Source organism: Malus sylvestris, chromosome 7, assembly GCF_916048215.2.
Source record: "Malus sylvestris chromosome 7, drMalSylv7.2, whole genome shotgun sequence".
Classification (NCBI taxonomy): domain Eukaryota; kingdom Viridiplantae; phylum Streptophyta; class Magnoliopsida; order Rosales; family Rosaceae; genus Malus; species Malus sylvestris.
In genome coordinates, this window is record NC_062266.1 from 34,167,559 (window position 1) to 34,192,998 (window position 25,440).

General features: G+C 39.4%; 3 protein-coding genes and 1 pseudogene across 5 annotated transcripts; all 4 read left to right on the forward strand.

Annotated features, from left to right (window-relative positions):
• Nucleotides 1-978: 978 nt before the first annotated feature.
• Nucleotides 979-12,023, forward strand: LOC126629149 (glutamate synthase [NADH], amyloplastic-like). 3 transcript variants are annotated; one of them, XM_050299061.1, is made up of 22 exons: nt 979-1,797; nt 1,897-2,016; nt 2,638-2,751; nt 3,033-3,185; nt 3,317-3,417; nt 3,512-3,608; nt 4,096-4,205; nt 4,337-4,440; nt 4,610-4,789; nt 4,883-5,226; nt 5,327-5,397; nt 5,475-5,944; nt 6,041-6,910; nt 7,003-7,157; nt 7,263-7,424; nt 7,578-9,155; nt 9,497-9,715; nt 9,835-10,103; nt 10,209-10,514; nt 10,629-10,896; nt 11,031-11,288; nt 11,389-12,023. In XM_050299061.1, the coding sequence occupies exons 1-22, from the start codon at nt 1,477-1,479 to the stop codon at nt 11,809-11,811; spliced, it is 6,693 nt and encodes a 2,230-aa protein (XP_050155018.1). In that variant the 5' UTR covers nt 979-1,476; the 3' UTR covers nt 11,812-12,023. The 3 variants fall into 3 exon arrangements, with proteins under 3 accessions (XP_050155018.1, XP_050155020.1, XP_050155019.1); XM_050299063.1 differs by lacking the exons at nt 979-1,797; nt 1,897-2,016; nt 2,638-2,751; ... (1 more) ...; nt 3,317-3,417; nt 3,512-3,608 and adding an exon at nt 3,695-3,811; XM_050299062.1 differs by lacking the exons at nt 979-1,797; nt 1,897-2,016; nt 2,638-2,751; ... (1 more) ...; nt 3,317-3,417; nt 3,512-3,608 and adding an exon at nt 3,768-3,803.
• A 990-nt stretch (nt 12,024-13,013) lies between these two features.
• LOC126629454 (uncharacterized) lies at nt 13,014-13,588 on the forward strand. The gene has a single exon (XM_050299491.1). The coding sequence runs from the start codon at nt 13,066-13,068 to the stop codon at nt 13,399-13,401; it is 336 nt and encodes a 111-aa protein (XP_050155448.1). The 5' UTR covers nt 13,014-13,065; the 3' UTR covers nt 13,402-13,588.
• Nucleotides 13,589-18,023: 4,435 nt separating this feature from the next.
• Nucleotides 18,024-20,739, forward strand: LOC126629766 (putative RING-H2 finger protein ATL21B). Its single transcript, XM_050299883.1, has 2 exons — nt 18,024-18,780; nt 20,071-20,739. The coding sequence occupies exons 1-2, from the start codon at nt 18,081-18,083 to the stop codon at nt 20,469-20,471; spliced, it is 1,101 nt and encodes a 366-aa protein (XP_050155840.1). The 5' UTR covers nt 18,024-18,080; the 3' UTR covers nt 20,472-20,739.
• A 930-nt stretch (nt 20,740-21,669) lies between these two features.
• On the forward strand, nt 21,670-24,173 carry LOC126630316 (putative RING-H2 finger protein ATL21B; annotated as a pseudogene).
• The last annotated feature ends 1,267 nt before the right edge of the window (nt 24,174-25,440 follow it).

The following is a 25,440-nucleotide window of genomic DNA, read 5'->3' on the forward strand; positions in this document are numbered from 1 at the left end:
ACTACACTACTCCGAGAAAGAAACAGCTGCTCAGCTCCTCTGCTCCTCACAGTGAAGACCAATGACGCTCATGCCAAGGACACCTGCAACTTCACCACCTCTCATGCCAAGGCCAACTCTTACTGTTGGCCGCGTATGAATCTGCGGGCTGCCGATCATCACATGCCGATTGCCGCGTATCGTCAGACAAACATCACCAAAAGGAAAAAACCCGGTTATCCAAATCAGCAAATTACCTACCGTATTTTGACCGCAGCCCAGGCTCGGGTCCGAACCTAGTCAGATCTGCAGGCTCGGGTACCCCAAGAGGCGGCCTAACGAAAACAGAAAAACAACAAAAGCAAACTCCCAACGAGTTTATCTAGTTAAACAGATAAATACGTATTAAAACGCGGGCCCCGCCAACAGCGGCTCTCGCGTGCCGCATCGGCCACTGCACACGTGGCATTTTGCGAATTCTGAGCTGTACCCGTTACTTAAATGAAAGATTTCTCAGTGTGATCGGAATACACATCATGTGTTATTATTATGAGTTAAAAATTTAATAACTTAAAAAATAAAATTTCTCATTACTTATCTAAAAACACGTAGTTTACTACCGTGTTCCAATCATAATAAAAAAATTATCCACTTATATAAAAAGAGAAAATTTTAGTTGTGATGGAAACACAAGTGGTACATCACTTGTTTTAATAGGAGTGGTGAGAAAATTTTATTTTTTAAATTATTAACTTTTTAGCACACATATTCCACTATTTACATAATAACACGTGATGTACCACTCCATGTACCAGTCAGATTGAAAAATCTTTCAAATAAAACAGTAAGCGTTTGAGGTCGGGGAGTTTAAACCCCGGGCCCATCCTTCCCCTTCCTGTGGTCCCCACGCTCCCGGTATTTTTCTCTCTCTACATCACTCTGCGCCTTTCACTCTTTCTCTCTCTAGAAAACCTGTGTCTGATTTCTCTATAAAACCACCGCCCTGCCTCTCCTCGTAGAAACCCAAAAGCTGAAAGGGCCGCCCGTTTCCCTGTTTGCGCTGCCTCCCTCCCTCTCCCTCCCCCTCCCTCTCTCAGTTTTCTCTCACTATTTTCCGGGAAAATCACTTTCTCGCTTACTTTCTGGGAAAATCGACACCAGGACGTAGCAGGGCATAGAAAACACCGGCGAATTTGTTGACCTTTTCTCCCCCTTCCCTCTTCCAGTCTTTCTCCTCCCCAGTCTCGAAACGGTGTCGTCTTCAGATCTTAGAGGAAAACCTCAGTCTCTCTTTTACTCTGGATCTAAATCCTGTGTTAGTCTCCTAATCAAACTCTCGAATACGGGATTAAGATTCCTGAAACGACTCAGATTCTAAGCACATATTTGACTAAGTCATTATATATATATATATATATATATATATATATTTCTGTATAATCATTGTTACATACTCGCTCAAATAATCGGAATCCAATCCGATTCTATTTCTGAATAATGTTGGCGAGCACTGGCGGTTCCGTCGTTCAGCTCCGAACCAAACCGTCGCTCCTGCCGTCCTGCTCTCCTTCCCGGAAATCATGCAAGGCTCTGGCCAAGAAGTTCTTCGGGACCAGATTGAGGGCGTCCGGATCCGAGAGGCTCCATTTGTGGCGCTCCGACGGTCCCGGTCGCTCGCCGAAGCTCCGAGTCGTCGTGCGCAACATGCTCTCCGCCGTTCCAGAGAAGCCCCTCGGGCTATACGACCCGTCGTTCGATAAGGACTCGTGTGGTGTCGGCTTCGTCGCCGAATTGTCCGGCGAAGGCAGCCGCAAAACGGTACGCCGTCGCGTTTGTTTATTCTCGTAAGAAATTGAAAATTGCTAAACGCGCGTTTTGATGTCGTTTTATTTATTTATTTTTGGGCTTTTTTTTTAGATTACGGATGCAATTGAAATGCTGGTGCGGATGACGCACAGAGGAGCGTGTGGGTGTGAAACGAATACCGGTGATGGAGCTGGGATTCTCGTCGGTGTTCCGCACGACTTCTACAAGGAGGTGGGGATTATCTGTAACTTTTTGGAATATTTATTTATTTATTATTTACTTTTTGCATTAATTTTGGCGGGTTCTAATGATATTAAATATCCGATGTTGGTTAGTCAGTTGGTCATGTGCTCGTAACTGTATATAAATTTTCTCATAGTCTAGAATAGAATATCGTTTTATAAAGTAACGTGTTTATAAATCATGTCATTTTTCGGAATAAAACTTGGCTGCTTAAAAAAAAATAGGAGCTTTTGCTCTCACCCAATAATAACTTGACTAGTGTTCGAAAAATTTGGAAAATTAAAACTTGAACAAACAACTTGGACACTTGTCAAGTTGTTATTGAGTGAGAGTGGGAGCTCTTGCATTTTTTTAAGCAGCCAAGCTTTGTTCTTTTTGAAATTTCTGGTTCTGTTCAGATTTTAATTTTAATTTGTTTTTGTTTTCATATATTTGATGTGCTTGGTAATTTTCTGTGAAAAAGGTAATTTTTTAAGCTAATCAGAAAAAAATAAAATAAAAACCTTAACTGTTACCAAGTTCTGCATACCTAGCACTGATAATTATTGGGTAACTGTTACCAAGTTCTGCATACCTAGCACTGATAATTATTGGGTTGCTGTTTTTCAGGTAACCAAAGATGCCGGGTTTGATATTCCACCGGCAGGGGAGTACGCTGTTGGAATGTTCTTCTTGCCCACATCTGAGAGCCGAAGAGAAGAAAGCAAAAGAGTATTTGCAAAGGTAATCTTCTGATTCCATTGACGCACGTCAATTTGAGCTTTACCACTTTTGTTGAACTCAATACATTTGTTATAGTTGCTTAGCCAAATGTACAAATGAAAAGGGAATAATTTCATATAATTTCTTATTGCACGGTATGCACTTGTCCTGCAGAATGCTTAATTTGTTTGTGTCATTTTGTTCTTGCATGTCCATGTGTTGTTTAGGTCGACCGTTTTAGTGTAATAGTGTTAATTTCTTGTCCGATGGCATTTATGTGAATATTGTTCATATGTTTTCAGGTTGCAGAGTCCCTTGGACACACTGTTCTGGGGTGGCGATCTGTTCCAACAGATAACTCAGACTTGGGGAATTCTGCTTTGCAGACTGAACCTGTTATTGAGCAAGTGTTCCTTACTGCGATCCCAAAGTCAAAAGTTGATTTCGAACGACAGGTATTTTTTCCCATGTTGTAAATCAACCATTTGAGGTGTATGCGGAGTTGTTTTATAGACAAAAAAAACGAGTAGTTTAATTTTGTATTTACCTAATAGTATGATTCTGTTTTGCACTTCCTTCCTTTCAGATGTACATACTAAGAAGGCTGTCAATGGTTGCTATCCGAGCTGCATTAAACCTTGAACATGGTGGTGCTAAGGACTTTTATATATGTTCGCTGTCCTCAAGGTTTGTTCTTTAGATATCTAGCATGTTTTCTTTTTCACAAAGTTTTATAATTTATGCGATCATTTAATTCATTCTGTTTCTTGATTTTATGTAGGACTGTTGTTTACAAAGGTCAGCTGAAGCCCGTTCAGCTGAAGGGTTATTATTATGCAGATCTTGGCAATGAAAGGTTTACGAGCTACATGGCCCTGGTAAATATTTTATCCATTCACTTGTTTTGTTTCTCCACTAACTCCATGCTCCACAAACAGCGTGGGAACAACCAGTAACTGAAGAGGTACAAGGTTGAGGAATGACTTCTGAGGCATTGAGGTTTGAATGCTTTCTTAAGTTCTTCCACTCCCTTGATTACTGATTGAAATTGGATGCTGGATTGGATGCATTGGGTGAGTTGGTAAGAAACCTCATTATCAAGTAAATCATGTTTGCAGAAACTTGGTGCAGTGCTCTCTATGATCAGTTGTTGAGGATGAAAATTCCAAATGAGTGGTGAACGGAAATAGTATTTGGTCGAAGTATAGCTTAGGATTTTAAACTGTACTTGCTGCAGTATGGTTTTTACTGGAGCTGCCTGAAGACAATTTTGTGTGTGTGGTTTTTAGCTTCGGGTTTCCATGTTATGAATAAAGAATATGGAATTGTACATGATAATGTTTGTTCTTTTGATTATTTGTGCAGGTACACTCTCGATTCTCAACAAATACCTTTCCCAGCTGGGATCGTGCTCAGCCTATGCGTGTCATTGGCCACAATGGTGAAATCAACACCCTCAGAGGAAATGTTAACTGGTATGTTTTTTTAGTTGAAAGTGGATTTTGTATAATACTTTTCTGCTCATTCATTTGATGACTTGTGTGCCTGGTGCCCTTGTCAATATTGGATGTTGTAATTGCCTGATGTTCTTGTAAAATGTACTCAGGATGAAGGCACGCGAGGGACTGCTGAAGTGTAAGGAACTTGGTCTATCAGAAAATGATTTAAAAAAACTGTTACCCATTGTGGACGCCAGTTCTTCAGATTCAGGTGAGTTTATAAAATTTGAGTTAGCATGCGCATGCACCTCTGTATTATTTTAAATACAAGGATAAATCAGTATATGCTTTCTCACTAAATGGAAAATTACAAGAGCGTAATAGGTTATTTGTCCCTTTTTTTTAGTGTCTGATTGTACAAGCGCTGTTCCATTATGCAGGAGCTTTTGATGCTGTCCTTGAACTTCTGGTTCAAGCTGGAAGAAGCCTACCCGAAGCTATCATGATGATGATTCCTGAAGCATGGCAAAATGACAAAAACATGGACCCGGATAGGAAAGCCCTGTATGAGTATTTCTCATCTCTCATGGAGCCATGGGATGGGCCAGCTCTCATATCATGTAATATATGCTCTAAATAGTTTTGGACTCGGTAATACATTTACATCGGTTACTATTTTTGTGTACTTTCGTGCTAACAAATAATCGTTTCAGTTACTGATGGCCGCTATTTGGGAGCTACACTGGATCGTAATGGACTCAGACCTGGTCGATTTTACGTCACTCACAGCAGACGGGTTATTATGGCCAGTGAAGTTGGCGTAGTAGACATTGCACCGGAAGATGTCAGCAGGAAAGGAAGACTTAACCCTGGAATGATGCTTTTGGTGGACTTTGAGAACCACGTTGTGGTGGATGATGAAGCATTGAAGCAGCAATATTCTTTGGCAAGGCCGTATGGGGAGTGGCTTCAAAGGCAAAAGATTGAGCTCAAGGACATTGTAGATTCTGTTCATGAATCTGACAGGGTACCTCCGTCCATAGCTGGAGTTATTCCTGTAAGTTGACTTAACTATATATGCAAGTTGCCTTTGTTGTTTTTTTCTTAGATTTTTTTATTTGGTTGATTCCAACTTTTATATATCATTTGTCTTCTAGGCATCCACTAATGATGAAACCATGGAAAACATGGGAATCCACGGTTTATTGGCACCGCTGAAAGCTTTTGGGTATGTGGTTCTTCCTTGGCTTACCTATGTTATAGCCTTTTTGACTTTCATGTAACTGAAATATATACACCGTACAGTTATACAGTTGAATCCTTGGAAATGTTGTTGCTTCCCATGGCAAAAGATGGCGTAGAGGCTCTTGGGTCGATGGGAAATGATACCCCATTGGCTGTTATGTCTAAGAGAGAAAAGCTTACCTTTGAGTATTTCAAGCAAATGTTTGCTCAAGTAACAAACCCTCCAATTGACCCCATTCGAGAGAAGGTGGTCACTTCTATGGAATGCATGATTGGTCCAGAGGGTGATTTGACAGAAACCACCGAAGAACAATGTCATCGTCTCTCACTCAAAGGTCCTCTTTTAACCATTGATGAAATGGAAGCAATCAAGAAAATGAACTATAGAGGTTGGCGCTGTAAAGTTCTTGATATAACTTATTCCAAGGGACGTGGTAGGGAAGGATTGGAGGAAACCTTGGATAGGATTTGTTCTGAAGCACATGAAGCAATAAAGAAGGGATATACCACTCTTGTTCTTTCGGACAGAGGTATGGCCTGTTTAGTTATTTTACCATTGAGTTTGAAATATTATGTACTTAATTGAAAACTATGTTTTACTCACTTGTTTCTGTTTCAATGTGTAGCCTTCTCCCCAAAGCGCGTTGCAGTAAGCTCCCTCTTGGCTGTTGGCGCTGTTCATCAACATCTAGTTAAAAACCTTGAACGTACACAAGTGGGGTTGATAATTGAATCTGCTGAGCCACGTGAAGTTCACCATTTCTGTACACTGGTTGGTTTTGGTGCAGATGCTATCTGCCCTTACTTGGCTATAGAGGCCATTTGGAGGCTGCAGGTGGACGGAAAGATTCCACCAATAGCTAATGGTGCAATATACTCCAAAGATGAATTGGTTAAAAAGTACTTCAAAGCAAGCACATACGGAATGATGAAGGTTCTTGCCAAGATGGGGATTTCTACTTTGGCCTCTTACAAGGGTGCACAGATTTTTGAAGCTTTGGGTCTTTCATCTGAAGTAATTGAGAGGTGTTTTGCAGGAACCCCTAGTAGAGTTGAGGGTGCAACATTTGAGATGCTAGCTCACGACGAACTTCATATGCACGAATTGGCATTTCCCTCTCGAAGCTATCCTCCAGGAAGTGCAGAAGCTGTAGCGCTACCAAATCCTGGGGATTACCATTGGAGAAAAGGTGGTGAGGTACACCTAAACGATCCTGTTGCTATAGCAAAACTTCAAGAGGCTGCCAGAACTAACAGTGTTGCTGCATATAAAGAATACTCCAAGCTTATTCATGAATTAAATAAAGCCTGCAATCTCCGGGGTCTTTTGAGATTTAAAAACACAGAGCAGCAGATTCACTTGGAGGAAGTGGAACCTGCTAGCGAGATTGTTAAACGGTTCTGTACTGGTGCTATGAGTTATGGATCAATATCATTGGAGGCGCATAGTACACTGGCCATTGCTATGAACAGAATTGGAGGAAAGTCAAATACAGGTTTGTTTCTCAAATCCTTACTTGGGATTTTTTCTAATACATCAACTATCGCTTTTTTTATATTGCTAATGATTGTTTTTTCCTTCCAAAAGGTGAGGGAGGTGAGCAGCCATCTCGTATGGAGCCTCTTCCAGATGGTTCAAGGAATCCCAAGAGGAGTGCAATTAAGCAGGTTGCCAGTGGGAGATTTGGAGTTTCAAGTTACTATCTGACGAATGCTGATGAACTCCAGATAAAAATGGCTCAGGTATCTATACACTGGACCTCGGATTTTTCTTCTATTTTCCCCGATGTTCCTACATTAAATGTTTCTTGGAGTTAAACATAAACTGAACTTATTTGTCTTGCACAGGGTGCCAAGCCTGGTGAAGGAGGTGAGCTTCCCGGACACAAGGTTATTGGAGACATTGCGGTCACCAGGAATTCTACTGCTGGTGTGGGTCTTATCAGTCCACCTCCCCATCATGATATCTACTCGATTGAAGACCTTGCCCAATTAATTCATGATCTTAAGGTATGTTCTGTTTTTTTAATGGATCCTATAAACTGCTCTATGCCCCTGCTGTCCTCTTTAACTCCCTTTAAATGGATGCATGATTTTGCATCTACTGCTTCTGGAGCAATGCATGGTTAATTTAGATGTTGATTCTGTTCTATTGATATGCAGAATGCTAACCCAGCAGCTCGAATTAGTGTCAAGTTGGTATCGGAAGCAGGTGTGGGAGTAGTTGCTAGTGGAGTTGTGAAGGGGCATGCTGATCATGTTTTGATCTCTGGACACGATGGAGGCACGGGGGCCTCTAGATGGACAGGAATTAAGAATGCAGGGCTTCCATGGGAACTTGGTTTGGCTGAGACTCATCAAACCTTGGTTTCTAATGATCTTCGTGGCCGCACAACTCTCCAGACTGATGGCCAACTAAAAACTGGAAGAGATGTTGCCATAGCTACACTTCTTGGTGCGGAAGAGTTTGGCTTCAGCACTGCACCTCTCATAACCCTTGGCTGCATTATGATGAGGAAGTGCCACAAGAACACATGTCCTGTTGGTATCGCAACTCAAGATCCAGTACTTCGTGAGAAGTTTGCTGGAGAACCTGAACATGTTATTAATTTTTTCTTTATGATTGCTGAGGAACTCAGAGAGATAATGGCGCAGCTTGGTTTCCGTACTATAAATGAGATGGTTGGTCGTTCAGATATGCTTGAAGTTGATAGAGAAGTGACTAAAAACAATGAGAAGCTTGACAATATTGATCTATCTTTGTTACTTCGACCTGCCGCAGACCTTCGGCCTGGAGCTGCACAATATTGTGTTGAGAAACAAGACCATGGCTTGGATATGGCTCTTGATCACAAGCTAATTTCTATGTCTAAAGCTGCTTTGGAAAAAGCTCTTCCTGTATATTTTGAGACACCAATTTGCAATGTGAACCGTGCCGTTGGTACAATGCTTAGCCACGAGGTGACAAAACGTTACAACAGGGCTGGGCTTCCTGCTGACACCATTCATATCAAATTTAGTGGAAGTGGAGGACAGAGTCTTGGAGCATTTTTGTGCTCTGGAATCATGCTTGAGCTTGAGGGTGACAGTAATGATTATGTTGGTAAAGGTTTGTCTGGTGGAAAGATTGTAGTTTATCCTCCCAAGGGAAGCAGGTTTGACCCAAAAGAAAATATTGTCATCGGTAATGTAGCTTTATATGGTGCCACTAGTGGTGAGGCATACTTCAATGGAATGGCAGCAGAGAGATTTTGTGTTCGCAATTCGGGGGCTAAGGCAGTTGTCGAGGGTGTTGGTGATCATGGCTGTGAATACATGACAGGTGGCACTGTTGTTGTGCTCGGGAAAACTGGCAGGAACTTTGCCGCTGGTATGAGTGGTGGTATTGCCTATGTTTATGACGTGGATGGACAATTTCGGTCTCGATGTAATCCTGAGCTTGTAGATCTTGATACACTTGAAGAAGAAGATATTCTGACTCTTCAAATGATGATACAACAACATCAACGTCACACAAACAGCCTGCTGGCCGTTCAAGTACTGGCTGATTTTGAAAATCTTCTGCCTAAGTTTATCAAGGTTATCCCAAGAGAGTACAAGCGAGTTCTTGCAGATATGAAAGAGGAAACCAAACAGGTTATAGAGCACAAGGAGGAAGATGAGCCAGAGCTTGAAGAGAAAGATGCTTTTCAAGAACTTAAGAAGTTGGCGGCTGCATCTTTAAATGGGAAATCCAATCAGGTAATTGAATTAGTTACCCTTATATATAAGCATGAGTACGCCTTCTCTTTGACTCTCTCCCTCTCTCCTTTTTGTTAGACGAACAAAAGAATTTTTGTTTGTGGGAATTTCCCTTCTGATTTGTTTTCACGAGTATAATGTCAGTTATATGTGGAACATACATTCTCTGATCTTCATAGTATTCACATTGGTTTCATTTTGTCTGAAAGTGTTCATATCATTACAAGCGTAATTCGTTTAAAGTTTTTATACAGAAATATGATTATTTTGAATTTGCGTCCTGGTAATCTCTATGGATTCTTTAATCTAAAAGGTTCTTATATGAGAGTTGAATTTTGCAGAAGGTAGAAGATGCTGAAGCATTGAAAAGGCCTTCTCAGGTCACTGATGCTGTTAAACATCGTGGTTTTATTTATTATGAGCGCGAGGGCGTTCAATATAGGGATCCCAATGTTCGGATGAATGACTGGAAGGAAGTTATGGAGGAAACTAAACCTGGACCACTTGTGAAGACTCAGTCAGCCCGTTGCATGGACTGCGGGACTCCTTTCTGCCATCAGGTGAGAACTTGTACTCTTTTGTTGGCTCTTTTACCTGTTATCGAGATTCAAGAATTATCTAGTTATGGACAGACTACCTCAACTGATTACTGAATACGTTCTCTAAACTAAATTTGCAGGAGAACTCTGGATGCCCTCTTGGTAACAAAATACCAGAGTTCAATGAGTTGGTGTACCAGAATAGGTGGCATGAAGCATTAGAGAGACTTCTCGAGACAAATAACTTCCCTGAGTTTACTGGTCGTGTTTGTCCAGCACCATGTGAAGGTTCTTGTGTTCTGGGTATTATTGAGAATCCTGTATCTATCAAAAGCATAGAATGTGCCATCATAGACAAGGCTTTCGAGGAAGGTTGGATGGTGCCACGACCTCCCGTAAAGAGAACTGGGTATGGTTTTCTTCTCAGCCTAAGATTGATGCTCTTTTGTCGGAATATTATTTCGCAAATTTTCTGTGCACGAATCATTAGTTTGATATTTTCTTATAATTGCAGGAAAAGGGTTGCCATTATAGGAAGCGGGCCAGCTGGTCTAGCTGCTGCTGATCAGCTAAACAGAATAGGCCACACAGTGACTGTGTATGAGCGTGCTGATAGAATTGGAGGGCTTATGATGTATGGAGTGCCTAATATGAAGACTGATAAAAAGGAGATAGTTCAACGGCGGGTTAACCTTATGGCTGAGGAAGGTGTCAACTTTGTGGTTAATGCTAATATTGGAAACGATCCTTTGTACTCGCTTGATCTCCTTCGAGAGGAGAACAATGCCATTGTTTTAGCAGTAGGAGCAACAAAACCAAGGTAACTTACACTTGATAAATCCTGTAGATATATAGTCTTCGTGCATCTACGGAAGTATCTGAATATGGTAAACAGTAGTTAAGTTTATTGTCTTGTCTTGTTATGTTTTTGCAGGGACCTTCCCGTACCAGGGCGAGAGCTGTCAGGAGTACTTTTTGCTATGGAATTTCTTCATGCAAACACCAAAAGCTTACTAGATAGCAATCTTGAGGATGGTAACTACATCTCTGCCAAGGGCAAGAAAGTTGTGGTAATTGGTGGAGGTGACACTGGCACTGATTGCATTGGAACATCCGTTCGCCATGGCTGCACTAACATCATAAATTTGGAGCTTCTTCCTGAGCCACCACGAAAAAGGGCTCCAGGAAACCCTTGGCCACAGGTTGGATTACTGTAATATCTTGCCTGTCTGTTCTTACATCGCTCTTGCTTGGATCGCCAATTAACCAGGTTTTGTGACATTGTAAGTGTATTCTTACGTCTTTTGTATTTACTTTCTTTACTTTGGATTTCCAGTGGCCTCGTGTATTCCGTGTGGATTATGGGCACCAAGAAGTTGCAGCTAAGTTCGGCAAAGATCCAAGAACTTATGAAGTGCTGACCAAGAGATTTGTGGGAGATGAGAATGGGGCCTTGAAAGGACTCGAGGTGGTCCGTGTCAAATGGGAGAAGGATGAAACCGGGCGGTTCCAATTCAACGAAATCGAGGGATCTGAGGAGATCCTCGAGGCTGACCTCGTCCTTCTCGCAATGGGGTTCCTTGGACCAGAGGCGGTTAGTACTTTGAATTCCTATCCACTGACGTTCAGGTTTTCTTGGAAATTCGAATACATGTTTTGCTCACTAGGTTTTTCTGTGTGTTATGTTCCACCAGACGGTAGCAGAGAAGTTGGGTTTGGAACGTGACCAACGCTCAAACTACAAGGCGGACTATGGTCGGTTCTCAACCAATGTGGATGGGGTATTTGCCGCTGGGGATTGCCGGCGCGGTCAGTCCCTTGTGGTGTGGGCAATCTCAGAGGGAAGGCAAGTCGCTGCACAGGTTGACAAGTACCTCTCGAAGGAAGAAGAAGACCACACCATCAGCAATGGGAGCCATCAAAATGTTGGCAAGAGGCACCGAGACCTTAACCCAACAGGCACCAGCAAACACAGTGATGACATAGATGGCTCGACGATCATCGAAGATTATTATCAAAGAACCAAAACGGCAGCAGCAAAAAGCGCAGAGATTAGCACGTTTCGGTTTCGGAAGGATTTTTCGAAATCGATTCGTGTCATGGATTCACCGGTGTGATGGAGCTGCTGCCGGAAGGAGCAGCAGAAGCAGAAGCTGGTGGCTATAAAATCAAACTAGTTTGCAGCGGGAGCTGGGTATAAGGGTCTTAGAATAAATTATAATTTGTTTATATTTTTTACCCTGGTGTTTTTGCGTGGTTAATTATTAAAGGAATAAATGTACAGTTTTGGTTCTTTACCAATTATTTAAAAATATTATTATAAGGAAAATTATTATGTTTAAGAGCAGAATTTGAAATTAAAGCCGAAGTAAAAGCTGAATTAACGATTTAATTGTCTTTTAGGCTTTTACACCACCTTCCTATAACAATCCCATTGAGGGATAAATTCTTACGTATGTCTGTCGAACAACGTCATTTGTTAGACACAAATAAGTGCGACACTAGTCTCACTTTTGCCCAAAGAGAATGGAAGACAAGTTTTCGTGTCTTCTAGGTGAATCAAATGGACTATTTAACCCACTTAAAAACCCAGAGGATTCTGGTCGGATTTTCTTTGTGAGGATCCTTTCTTTGTGAGGATCCTGGATATCCTTCAATCACATTCGTTCATTATATATCATATGGTCAGAAATTATTGTAAATTTTTTTATTTAAAATTGAATATAAACAGTACCTGATAAAAACTGACTACATAATATACAATTAACGAATATGATTGAAATTTTTTCGAGATCCTCACAAAGAGAATCCTGCGAGGATCCTCTCTCCTTAAAAACTTGTCTTCCATTATATTTGTATTAAAGTTGTAACTACATGATGTCAAGCGGAACATGAAATGACCTGATTTGACTATCGAACACAAAAGTTGTCCCTAACTCACTTGTCACTTACGCATGATGTGGTCCGGCAAGTGGATGGAATGATCTCTCGCATTTAAACCAAGTAAGGTTGGTACAGCCAGACAATTTTCAACTGTCAGAAATATGATCAAATACATCAAATCATAATATAAAAAATATTTTAACGAAATATTTTTAGCATTGTTTATTTTTAATGAAAAATTACATTTTTATATTTATCTAATATTATTTATTACACATTCATTTGTTCATTTTCATTAAAATTAAAGATTTTATGAACTTTTTCTTAGCTTTTTTAATATAAATAGTTTGAATACTTGAAATTTTTAACACGTGGCTCTGCGACTTCACGACACGACGCCGTATGTCTACCACGATTGTTTTCCCTCCGCCTCCTAATTATATTTCGTCCCTCTTTCGCAGAGAAAGAAAGGACAGAAATCAACAAAGATGGCGATCAATCTGGGCCGTCTATTCTCATCAAAGACCATCCCGACAATCTGCGGGGCCGAACCTCTAACTCGCGCCGGCGTCAACTCGGTGAGTCGGGTCCTGTGCTCGTCGGCGTCGCAATCGCAAACCCAGCACGAAAAACCCAGCAAGGAGCAAGGTGAACCCATCGTAGAAAAACTCGAAAATCAAGCTGAAGAAGAAGAAGAAGATGATGATGATGATAACGACGATGGGTTTGTGAATAAAAAGACCGGCGAGATCGGTGGGCCCAGAGGACCGGAGCCCACCCGTTTCGGCGATTGGGAGCGAAACGGTCGCTGCTCTGATTTTTGAGTTTTCTTTTTCTCCAGATTTGATCGTATTATGATCATAATACTATGGAGTTTTTTTAGTTTTTTTTTTGGAGAATTTTCTCGTTGTTTAATTTGAATTTTGTGTTGCAGTGATTTGATTGATTGTAATCTGGAATTCGATGAGTGAAATAAAAACATGGGTACCCAATAAACATTGTTGATCGAAATCTCTGGTTATTTGTTTGTTTGGCTAATTTGGATAAATGATCACATGGATAAAATTGTACTTTGACATGTGCACCTTCTTCTTCCTGTATCTTTCTTACGCAACCTCCAAACTCACTTCACGCAAGAGAAAAAGGAGAGACAATTTTCAGTTTTCCACATAACTACCATCGAAACCATGGTGGCCACTGTGTCTCCGTGGGTGCGCTTACGTGAGTTTTCCACAATTGGGGTTTTTTTTAACCCCTGATTCTGATGCGATTTTGGGCGACTTCCGAGGAAATCAAAGCCGTCTCAGCTTGGCTTTTTGTTATTCGAACAATTACGGCCTTTTGGGGTGTTTTGTTCTCGAATTCGTGTATGTAACGGAGGAAATCTCCATTTTCACAGAGGTGTGATATATTAGATGTGAAATTTTCTATCTTCCTGTTTGGTTGCCTAGAAAGTCCAAGAAAGTAGAGAGTGATCAATCAAACAATTTAGGGGGGGGGATAAAGTTTATGGGATTGATTTTGTTCTCTCTTTGTTTCTGATTTAGTAAACTTAATCAAATTATTAGCTCGTTTCTACAGAACATATGTGTGCGTGTGACTTTGATTAATAATTTGGGTAACTTTTGTTTTCCAATTAAATTGAGGTTCAATGTGTAAGATGAACAATTTTAAGGTTTTCCTTGGATCTGGAAGATGATAGGAAAGTTTATCTGATTCGTGTTTTACTTTGGTGGGCTGTGAAGAAGAAGGGGAGAGAAGTAGAAGGTACACAAGTCAAAGTACAATTTTACCTATGTATTAACAGATAGTTAACGAAAAAATCACTTTTAAACAAAATTTGCTAACGGAATACCTCACAGGGGTTTAAATCCGAACTTTTTTAGCACATGGACTATTTTCCTAATACCTTATGATTACATATCATTTATTCAATTTGGCCTTGTTTGTTTTGATGAGCTAAATTAACTCGAAACGACACCAGATGAAACCAAGAATGAAGAAACTTGAAGCCGAAACGTTTCAGCCTTTAGATGGCCAAAAATCTTGTATACACCCGCTGCACGTAATACGTTGTATATGATGGCACGTCTAGAAAAGTGGGATACATGTTGAATGCGATGTTTGTAATATCGTCTCGAGGTCCTTGTGTGGATCTCTATTACTGCCATTAAGATCTACATCGACAGCTGCTCCGTGGAGGCTCGCACCTTTATGTTTTGTATTGGCAACATCTTTACTAACAGGAGCCTCAAACTAGCCCCAACCGTCGGGTGCCTCTACCATATTTCTCCCTGAGTTGGCGCAGTTTAGGAATAGTTTACCACCCTTCAAGTCCCCACACGTATGCTATGACTCGAACCTTTAGGATCAAAGTCTATCAGCAGCGCGACCCTCTAGGAGATCACCGTCAGACGTGACAAGCCATTGACATGCCACGCTACGAAAAGGTTTACACACATTTCAAATATTTTTGGAATTCAAAAATATTTCTTTAAAAACGTTTTCAGTCATTTTAAAAAATTTCCAAGCAAGTCCTCAATGAGTAACAATGATAGTACTTTCAATTGTTAGTACTCATCATTTAGGGTTCTGGATAGCCTCCTCTTAGTATATTAGGTACGACTACCTCCAAATAATTAATTTACAGATTTTAAATCAAATGGTGTTATATTCTTGAAGTGGTGCTACACAACTCAATGGAGCCCCATGATATTTCCAAATTCGCATTCACCACATTAATCTACTGTAGAAAAACCCCTCATCGTCCTAAAAAAGAGTGTTCTTTCCTTTGGGGTCAACTGAACTCTTAACATAAGAAGTTGAAAACGGGTAACAAATTTAAATGGTGATGCTATCCATACATCAAATTTTTTTTTTTTTTTTCACATACCTCTTGTTAATTTATGTCATTTGATATTCTTTTATTCATTCAATGTTCGACGGTCATAATTGAGAGGGGTGTATGAGGTAAAAAAATATGTATGAGTAGCACCACCTAATTTAAATTATAGGTAAGAGAAAGTTGGTTCTACCCACCTTAGAATTTGCAACAATTGGTTCACTGCGATTATTGGTTTAATGTCTAATTATTCAGAAAGTAATGATAGTATCTTATACCTGAAACTATGATTTTGTCTAGCACGGGTCCCCTGGTCCTTTTTCCTATGTGTATGCTCTTGACTTTATATATTATGCTGCATGTTTCAGGTTTTCAGACATATTGTTCGGTCTTTGCTTTGGTTCTTTCCAAGTCTATAAGCAATGGTAGGCTAGCTGAATCAAATGCGAACCCATAATATTATTAATCTAAAAGCAAGTGCCATATAATTTTTGCATAACCAAATGCCACATGATTTATAATTCAGGAGCAATCATTCGCTTTTGATTAAACAATCGTTAATCTAAAAGATAATATATATTTTTAAACTACTTGTTTTGTATTTACTTTTCAGCCATATATTCCTTTGAACAAGTCCTACTGCTAACAGGAGTGCCACAGTGAGCCGTGCCCTAAGTATCGTTTGGTATGCAGACGGAACAAGACATAACGGAACAAAATGGGACGGGACGGGATGGAACAGAATGGGACGAAACGGAGAAGGAGCAAAGATGTCCTTGGATGGAAACAACGAGGAAGAAAAAGAAGACAGAGAGGTTATAATTTTGTGTTCCACGGATGTGGAACAAGTTGTTCCAAGGGGTGAGGCAGAACGAAAATTCACCCAAAATTCGTCCCGTGAAACAGCGCGTTCCACCCGTTTTAGACGCACCAAACGTGGGACTGAACGCCTCGTCTCACTCCGTTCCGTCCCGTCCCGTCCCAGGTAGCAACCTAATCTCACACGCGAACGTCGTCATCCCCATTTTGCCATTGGTCATGATGGTGTACTATGTCTGTGACATGTAACCACCAACCGTTGGATTTCATCAATCTATAATTTTATTTGATATAATTCAACTGGCTGTAGCTCTATATATTGATCGGTCTAATCCTTTGAATATATAGCTTGACCATTTCAAGCTGTGCATGCCTCGACATGACGCAAAATACAACACATCTCAACTATAGATTGATCCAAGATGATTTGATATGAAACTCATAACATTGTAATTATTTGCATCGATCTTTAAGACCATTTAGGTAACGGGAGATTCTTGGGCATGTCACATGAGTAATATTGGTGTGATGGTTTTATAGGACTTGTCAAGTCATCTATGTTGTACTCATTCGAGAATATACAAACTTGATGACATGATATTTGTATATCTAATCAGATTTATTTATCTGATAAATATTACGATTAATCATTTATATATGAGTATTGATAAGAGAAAATAGTAAAGGTTATATTAAGGGTATTAAAATATGTAGCTCTTACAAACCAGCCATAGAGAAATTATAGTTGAAAGGCCGTTAGTTTTGTATTAACAACAGTTACGGATATGGCAGTATTAAGTGGAGCAAGTCAATTCCAAATTTCATATATCAGAAGAATAGCTGCCATTCTATACCGGACTTTTTAATATATTATAAAAAAAATCAATAATGCAAGCTTTAATTCTTGTTTAATTTAATTAGTAGAGTATGTCAAGTTCAAATGTCAAATTAGTATCCTAATCAAGCAGCCATTATTGGCTTAAACCTACGTACGCAGTATTTGTGGTAAAAGACAATAATATCACAGCTTTATTATATTTTGGTTTCAATTAAAAAAACCATACAGTGTTTTCCACATGATTCGAGTCAATAGACCACCTCTAAACCTTTTGAACAGGTCGGTGTTTACTGGCAAAAGAGTGATGCAGTGAGGAAGCCCCAAATTTCTCTACTTTTCCCATCGAATCCTGATCCTGCGTGGGCACTCAATTTGGTCACCATCATAACCGTCCAAAAATAAGAAAATATTTTATGTACTTCAAATTTTTATGTTATTATGTATTATTTTACATGTTATCATATAAATGAACGACAATTGATATATATATATATATATATATATATATATATATATATATATATATATATATATCATTTTACTACATATATAATAACAACACTATATATGTGATGGAGTTTAAAGTACACCGAAAATTACTCTGACAAATAGAAGAGTTCCATGTCGTCATCGCCTTCATATCTATTTAATAGGAGTTTTAACGAAACGCCTACTGTTTATTTTAACAAAAAATTATATTTTTACACTAAAAAGTCAAACCTGATACTATTTACTTTACCCTTTATTTTGTCCTTATCAATAAAACTCAAAGTTTTTAAGTTTTCTTTATTAGTTTTCCTTTAAATCTAATCTACAGAGTTTAAAAATTAATTAAAATTAAAAAACTGAATGGTGAATGAAGACTTGGCCTTTATTCTACAAAGTCAAATATGATATAATGCAATATATATTTTGGAAGTGTATAGCATCTGTGCCTGCCCTGCTATCCATATTCCAATCTCCAATTTCCAATTTTCAAGCATCAAGTTTTGCCCCACAAAAAAATGAATATTCCCAGAGCAATCTTGTCCTTCTTCATCCTCTTCTTCTTCTTGTCATCCTCATACTTTGCAAGCAGCTTAGAAAATTGCAAGGAGGCGGATATTTGCGGCGTCGGCGAGCCGGTCATCGAATTCCCGTTTGGTATACAAAAAAAGGGGCCAGAGTCATGCTCCTATCCCGGTTTTGAACTGTCCTGTGACAACACCAGCCAAACAATCCTCACCCTTCCTTATTCCGGACAGTTCACTCTCCACGATATAGACTATGCCGAACAAGAAATATGGATTAACGATCCAAACAAATGCCTCGCACAACGAATTTTGTCCCTCAATCTGTCGGGCTCTCCATTTTACGGTGTGACAAATGAAAGTTTCACTTACTTTAATTGCTCGTTGAATTATTTGAAATACACATTAAACCCTATTGCTTGCATGAGTGGCTCTACGTACACTGTATTTGCTACCACTTCTCCGGTGGTGATTAATTACTTGGCGTCCACATCAACATGCGATCCAATCGGTACGTTTGTTGTTCCGGTTGAATTCCCGTTGTATGAGGAGTTGATGTCGTCGGACCCGACTGGCAATCTCCGGCTCGCATGGGACAGGCCAGGGTGTGGCAGTTGCGCCGCACGTGGTGGCCGGTGTGGGTTTAAGAGTAATTCCAGTCATCAAGTTGTTTGCTCAAGACTTCCTCAACGAGGTAATTGATTAATCTCCTTATTACTGCTCCTAGCTCCTGATTAATTAGCTGTAGTTGTTTTCTTATTTTTAAGTTTTCAAACAACATGCTCATGCTCCATCATACAGCTTTACCGGCCGGTAAAACATTTGTTCCTTCCATATACTGTCAGAGTTCGATTCTTTTCAAGTCAGTTTTATGCTCAAAAAACTTGTTTATATAGTACAAATTATGAGGTGTTAGCGCTAAGGATTTTGGTAGGAGCAGTTATCTCTGCTCGCATAAGTGACTTTTAATCGTTGATGATATCTAGACGTTAAAAAATTGTGCTTCTAATCGTAAAATTTTTTTGAATGCTCAAAAGTTGTGGGCGTGCATTTATCGTCTAGTGACGATATCATAGCTCAATTCATTAATATATAGTTTAAGAATTAATTTTGCTGCATTCATATGTGACTTCATCGAATGATTATAATTATAAATTGTAATCATAAAATAGTTGAAAAAATGTTAGTATATATGTGCCTAACTCATCTGCATTGACTTTTATGTCATGACTCATTTGTCTTTGGATTTTAATGGGCGTGGTCTACAATTTGATTTTACTAAGGTTGTGATTGATTGGCAATTTTTTGGAGATAAGTGGGAAGTTGGAATTGTAAGCGCTAGACTCTTCCTCGGTTGGAAGTGCGTTCTACGCTTTCCAGACTGCAATCATAAGTTCATACCATCATAGCTTTCGGTTAAGTTGACCTTTTGCCCATTAGAGCCGGCCACTAAACCCTATTTCGTCAACACCTCCATACGCGCAAAGAGTTGGATTTGGCAGTGTAAACTCGACATTATATGCAAGTGGTGGATTGTGGTTAGACTCACTCTTCAACTTGCGTTTCGGGTTTAAACTACTTTCTTTAGGAAGTTTTATCTAGTGCATTATATTCTAAGAAATTTGTAAATAGTTGTGATTAGAACAACTCTCACATCAATAAGGTCAATATAAGGGTGAGAGAGGTCAAAAACATAGTCTCGTACTACTGTGGAAAACTTCCCCGGTACCCCATGCGCTTGATGCTACCTATACAAGTTTTTTATCTTATGAGTTATGTTAATCAACAAAATTTACGACTGTATAGATGATGCGAGTTAGGTTAGTTGACTAAAACAACTTATGTACACCCGAGCTTGAATACTCCTAGAACCCAACATGATTGGGCCTGTGTTTGCATGCATGTGTCTAATCTCTATTTCACTTTCTCTCAATCGTTTACAACATCTTAATCTAATCGAAATCTGTATTGCTAATTCGATCAGGAATCCCAAGGAGCGCACGCTATGCTATTACTGTTGGAGTTGGAGTGCCAGGACTCATGTGCGTTTTGGGGGTTTTGTGTTGCGCCTTTGGCAAGGTCAAGTCTTTCACAAGGGGGCGCAGAACTCTGCCTGAATTTAATTCCGCAGCGGCTTCGCAGCCCACCATCGCCAGGGGCCTCGATAAACCAAGGCTCGAGGCCTACCCGAAAATAGTCCTCGGGGAAAGCCGGCGCTTACCAAAGCCCGACAACAGCACGTGCCCAATATGCTTGTCCGAGTACCAGCCCAAGGAGACATTGAAGACCATCCCCAAATGTCAACATTGCTTCCATGCAGATTGCATTGATGAATGGCTTCAAATGAATGCTACTTGCCCTATTTGTCGAAATTCTCCACCGTGATATAGTTCATACGTGAAGTTTTAATGCATGTGCCATCACATTTTTCTGGAAAATCTTCTACCCATTCTCCCCGCAATTTGTGCATAATTTCTGTTTTCTTTTTTCTCTCTATTTATTTGTATGATGAAAGATTATGTTTCTTCCTTTACCAAAAAAAAAAGAAAAGAAAAGAAAAGAAAAAAGTGCTAGATTTACCGGTGTATCTCAAGGTTTTACAGTCAGTGAATCACCAGGCCTCAATCATCAAACAACCACGGCCACAATTATTGTCTTCCCATCTCAAAAGATAACTTGAGAAAGTAGGGAAGAAAAACAGGCATTTCATTGTAGAATAGCAACATTATAGGATAATATGAATGAACGACAATTGATATATGTATATATAGCACTTTTACGCACATATATAATAACAATACTATATGATGGAGTTCTAAGTACGCCGAAAATTACTCAGAAAAAACAGAAGATCATCTCCTTCATATTCGATCAAATCTGTAGTCTACAGAGTTTAAAATTAAATTAAAATAAAAAAAATTGAAGAGCGAATGAAGACTTGGCCTTTATTCTATAAAGTCAACTATGATCTAATACAATATATATTGGAAGTATGCCCTGCTACCCATATTCCAATTTCCAATTTTCAAGCATCAATTGCTGTCCCACAAAAAAATGAATATTCCCAGAGTAATCTTGCCCTTCTTCTCCATCCTCCTCTTCTTCATGTCATCCTCATACCTTGCAAGCAGCTTACAAATTGCATGGAGGCGTATATTTGCGGTGTCGGCAAGCCGGTCATCAGGGACGAAACCAGAAATTTCTTCTAGTGGGGGTAACCGAAAATAACTAAGAAAACCTTATTATAGTATGGTTATACGCAATATGATATTAAGGATGGTTTCAAATGATGATGTATCACAACTTCAATATAGTAGTGGAAAGTGGCAAAGTGATGAGAAAAATATAAGCACATGATAGGCGAGAGAGGATTTTTTTCAGTTTGAATGACAGAACAAGAGCACTATTGCTCATATAATATTTGATATGGAGTATAAGTAGAATGAATATATGTTAGATATTAGATACATACATTTTCTTCAATGATAATCCGTGTATGTTATATAATTGTAGTTTGCAACTTAACAAACGAATTACTTGACTAGGGGCATTTGCCCCCAGTGAACCTTCATTGGCTCCATCCATGCCGGTCATTGAATTCCCGTTTGGGATACAAAAAAAAGGGGCCAGAGTCATTCTCCTATCCCGGTTTTGAACTGTCCTGTGACAACACCAACTAAACAATTCTCACCCTTCCTTATTCTGGACAGTTTGCTCTCCCGCGTATAGACTATGCCGAACAAGAAATATGGATTAACGATCCAAACAAATGCCTCGCACAACGAATTTTTTCCCTCAATCTCTTGGGCTCTCCATTTTATGGCCTGACAAATGAAAATTTCACGTTCTTTAATTGCTCGTTGGATTATTTGAAATACACATTAAACCCTATTGCTTGCATGAGTGGCTCTACACTGTTTTTGCTACCACTTCTCCAAGGGTGATTAATCACTTGGCGTCTACATCGACATGCAATCGAATCCGTACGTTTGTTGTTCCGGTTGAATTCCCGTTGTACGAGGAGTTTATGTCGTCGGACCTGACTAGCCATCTCGGGCTTGCATGGGACAGGCCAGGGTGCGGCAGTTGCTCCACAAGTGGTGGCCGGTGTGGGTTGAAGAGTAATTCTAGTCATCAAGTTGTTTGCTCAAGACTTGCTCAACGAGGTAATTGATTAATAATAAACATTATTACTGCTCCTAACTCCTGATTAATTAGTTGCATTTGTTTTCTACTATTTTCAAGTTTTCAAACACCATGCTCATGCTCCGTCATACAGCTTTACCAGTAAAACATTTGTTTCTTCCATATACTGTTAGAGTTCGACTCTTAACACTTACCACCGCCGTATCCCCTATATAATTAAATTTCATGTTCAAAGTACTTGTTTAGTACAAATTATGAGGTGTTTACATAAAAGTTTTTGGTACGAGCAGTCATCTTTACTTGTGTGCGTGATTTTTAAACGTTAATGATATGTGAATGCTCAAAAGTCGCAGACATGCATATACATTCGAAAGACGAAAGGATAGCTAATTTCATTAATAGTTAAGAATTGATTATGTTGTATTCATATATGACTCCGTCATATTGTTGAAGTTACAAATTGTAATCATCATGAAAGAGTTGAAAGAAAGCATATATGTGTGAAACTTATCTGCATTGGTCAACAATCTTTGGATTTTAATGGGCGAGGTCAACAATCTGATTTTACTAAGGTTGTGATTGGTTGGCAATTTTTTGGAGATAAGTGTAAAGTTGGAATTGTAAACGTTAGAGTCTTCCTCTGTTGGAAGTGCGTTCAACGCTTTCCACACTGCAATCGTAAGTTCATAACATCATAGCTTTCGGTTTAGTTGACCTTATTCCCTAAAAGGCCAGCCACCAATTAAAGTCTAAACCCTATTTCGTCAACACCTCCATACACGCAAAGAGTTGGGAAATGGCTGTATAAACTCGACATTATATGCAAGTGGTGGATTGTGATTAGATTTTTTTTTTTTTCAGCTTACAACTGTGTTTCGAGTTCAAACTTTTTTTTATAGTGTAGATCATATTAGTACGTAATATCTTCTGTAATCAAAACTCGACATATTTAGTTTGATTACAAATGTTTGTCGAGTGCATTATCTTTTGAGAAAATTGTTAACAATTGTTTGATTAGAACATCTCTCACATCAGTAAAATTAATATAAGGTTGAGAGGGAATAAAACGTAGTGTCTCATACTTCTATGGAAAGCTTCCCCAGTATCTCTTGTGGGTGATGCTACTATACAAGTTTTGTATCTTATGAGTTATGACCCATCAACAAAATTTACAGCTATATACATATGATGTGAGTTAGGTTAATTGACTAAAACATATTCTATACAACCAAGCTTGAATGCTCCTTGAACCCAACATGTTTGGTGCTGTGTTTGCAGAAGAATGAATCTAATCAAGGTTTGCAGACGAAACACAGCACCAAACATGTTGGGTTGAATACTCCTCGAACCCAACTATATTTCACTTTCTCTCATCCGTCTGCAACAATTTAATCTAATCTAAATCTGAATGGCTAATTCGATCAGGAATCCCAAGGAGCGTACGCTATGCTATTATTGTTGGAGTTGGAGTGCCAGGAAACTTGTGCGTTTTGGGGGGTTTTGTGTTGCGTCTTTGTCAAGGTCAAGTTTTTCACAAGGGGGCGCAGAACTCTCCCTGAGTTTAATTCCACAGTGGCTCCGCAGCCCAACATCGTCAGAGGCCTCGATAAGCCAAGGCTTGAGGGCTTACCTAAAAATAGTCCTCGGCGAAAGCCGCCGCTTACCAAAGCCCGACGACAGCATGTGCCCGATATGCTTGTCCGCGTACCGGCCCAAGGAGACATTGAAGACCATCCTCAAATGCCAACATTGCTTCCATGCAGATTGCGTGGATGTATGGCTTCAAATGAATGCTACTTGCCCTATTTGTCGGAATTCTCCACCGTGATAGTTCATACGTGACACTTTAATGCACGTGCCATCACATTTTTCTGGAAAATCTTCTGCCCATCCTGGCCCTCAATTTGTACATAATTTCTGTTTATGTCACGTGCCATCACATTTTTCTGGAAAATCTTCTGCCCATCCTGGCCCTCAATTTGTACATAGTTTCTGTTTTCTGTGTTCTGTCTATTTCTTTTGTATGGTGAAAAATTATGTTTCTTCCTTTACCAAAAAAAGAAGAAAATAGAGCTAGATTTACCCGTGCATCTCAAGGTTTATAGTCAATGAATCACCAGGCCTCTACCATCAAACTACCACAGCCACTACTATTATTGTCTTCCCATCTCAAAAGATAACTTGGAAAGTAGGGAAAAAACCGCGCATTTCATTGTAATCCGGAGGAGGGGAAGTGGTGTACAGATTGTCTATCAATATGTCATTAATAATATAACAATATCATCATCTGAGTAGAAACGAGTGTCTCATGGACGGAGAATTTTTGCATATCACAGTTTATAGGATCCAACTTAATTACTTTGATTAGAAGTTGAATGAGTGCATGTGATTTGTATTAACTACATTGCAAAAGATGAAATTGGTACAGAAGAAGAGAAAGAATTGGTAGAGAAAAACAAGAGAGATTGTATTGATTGATTAGAGAAAATGTATACAACTGAATTTAAGGAAATGATAGCTATACAATCCCTTATATAGTTATATATCTCAATTACAATAATACCTTTCTAACTATATTTCTGTTATATCAGTTATTAATATGTAATCCATCTATCTTCTCTTTTTGTTTTTGTATGAAAATTTCTCTATCGAAATATTGAAAACAATTTGAAAAACAGAAAAACCACTGAAACTCATCAGACTCGCTAACACGAGACATATATTGGATTAAAGTAAATTTGGTTCTAATTTGCTTAATCGTTCTTTTTTTTATTCTTCTAAAGACTAAACATGCCTTATTGAAATGAGATGCACGACATATGATCAAGTCCGTCGGTTTCTCTTAAGTAACTGTAAATCGTTGTTTTGGTGCTCCCTAAGCTACATGGCCCAGTGAGATCACCTCTTGCCATCTCATTGAATTCAGATCGGTCGTGCTATACTTAAAGACAGAAGCACTTATGTTTACATGGCCAAATTTTAGTTGGGAAAATGTTATCAACACTGGCACTTCCACATGTGCCACGCGGTTCAGCCCAAGCTATGATACGTCACTTTTTCAATCTTGTTTGGATCAAAACTTGAAACTTTGGGCTCAAGAAAGGAGTTGGCCCAAAAGGAGGCCCGAAAGGGAGATAGCCGAAGCCCAGTCAAAGCCCAGAAGGCAGAAAGGGCCTTTTCTGACTAGGTGCAGCTCATGAAGACCACT

What these genes read in the sequence shown, in the direction of transcription:
- LOC126629149 (XM_050299061.1), top strand. Translation starts at nt 1,477, where the DNA reads ATGTTGGCGAGCACTGGCGGTTCCGTCGTTCAGCTCCGAACCAAACCG. An exon ending in CGCACGACTTCTACAAGGAG is followed by an intron (nt 2,017 to 2,637) that starts GTGGGGATTATC and finishes GCTGTTTTTCAG; the next exon opens with GTAACCAAAGATGCCGGGTT. An exon ending in TAAATGGGAAATCCAATCAG is followed by an intron (nt 9,156 to 9,496) that starts GTAATTGAATTA and finishes TGAATTTTGCAG; the next exon opens with AAGGTAGAAGATGCTGAAGC.
- LOC126629454 (XM_050299491.1), top strand. Translation starts at nt 13,066, where the DNA reads ATGGCGATCAATCTGGGCCGTCTATTCTCATCAAAGACCATCCCGACA.
- LOC126629766 (XM_050299883.1), top strand. Translation starts at nt 18,081, where the DNA reads ATGAATATTCCCAGAGCAATCTTGTCCTTCTTCATCCTCTTCTTCTTC. An exon ending in CTCAAGACTTCCTCAACGAG is followed by an intron (nt 18,781 to 20,070) that starts GTAATTGATTAA and finishes TAATTCGATCAG; the next exon opens with GAATCCCAAGGAGCGCACGC.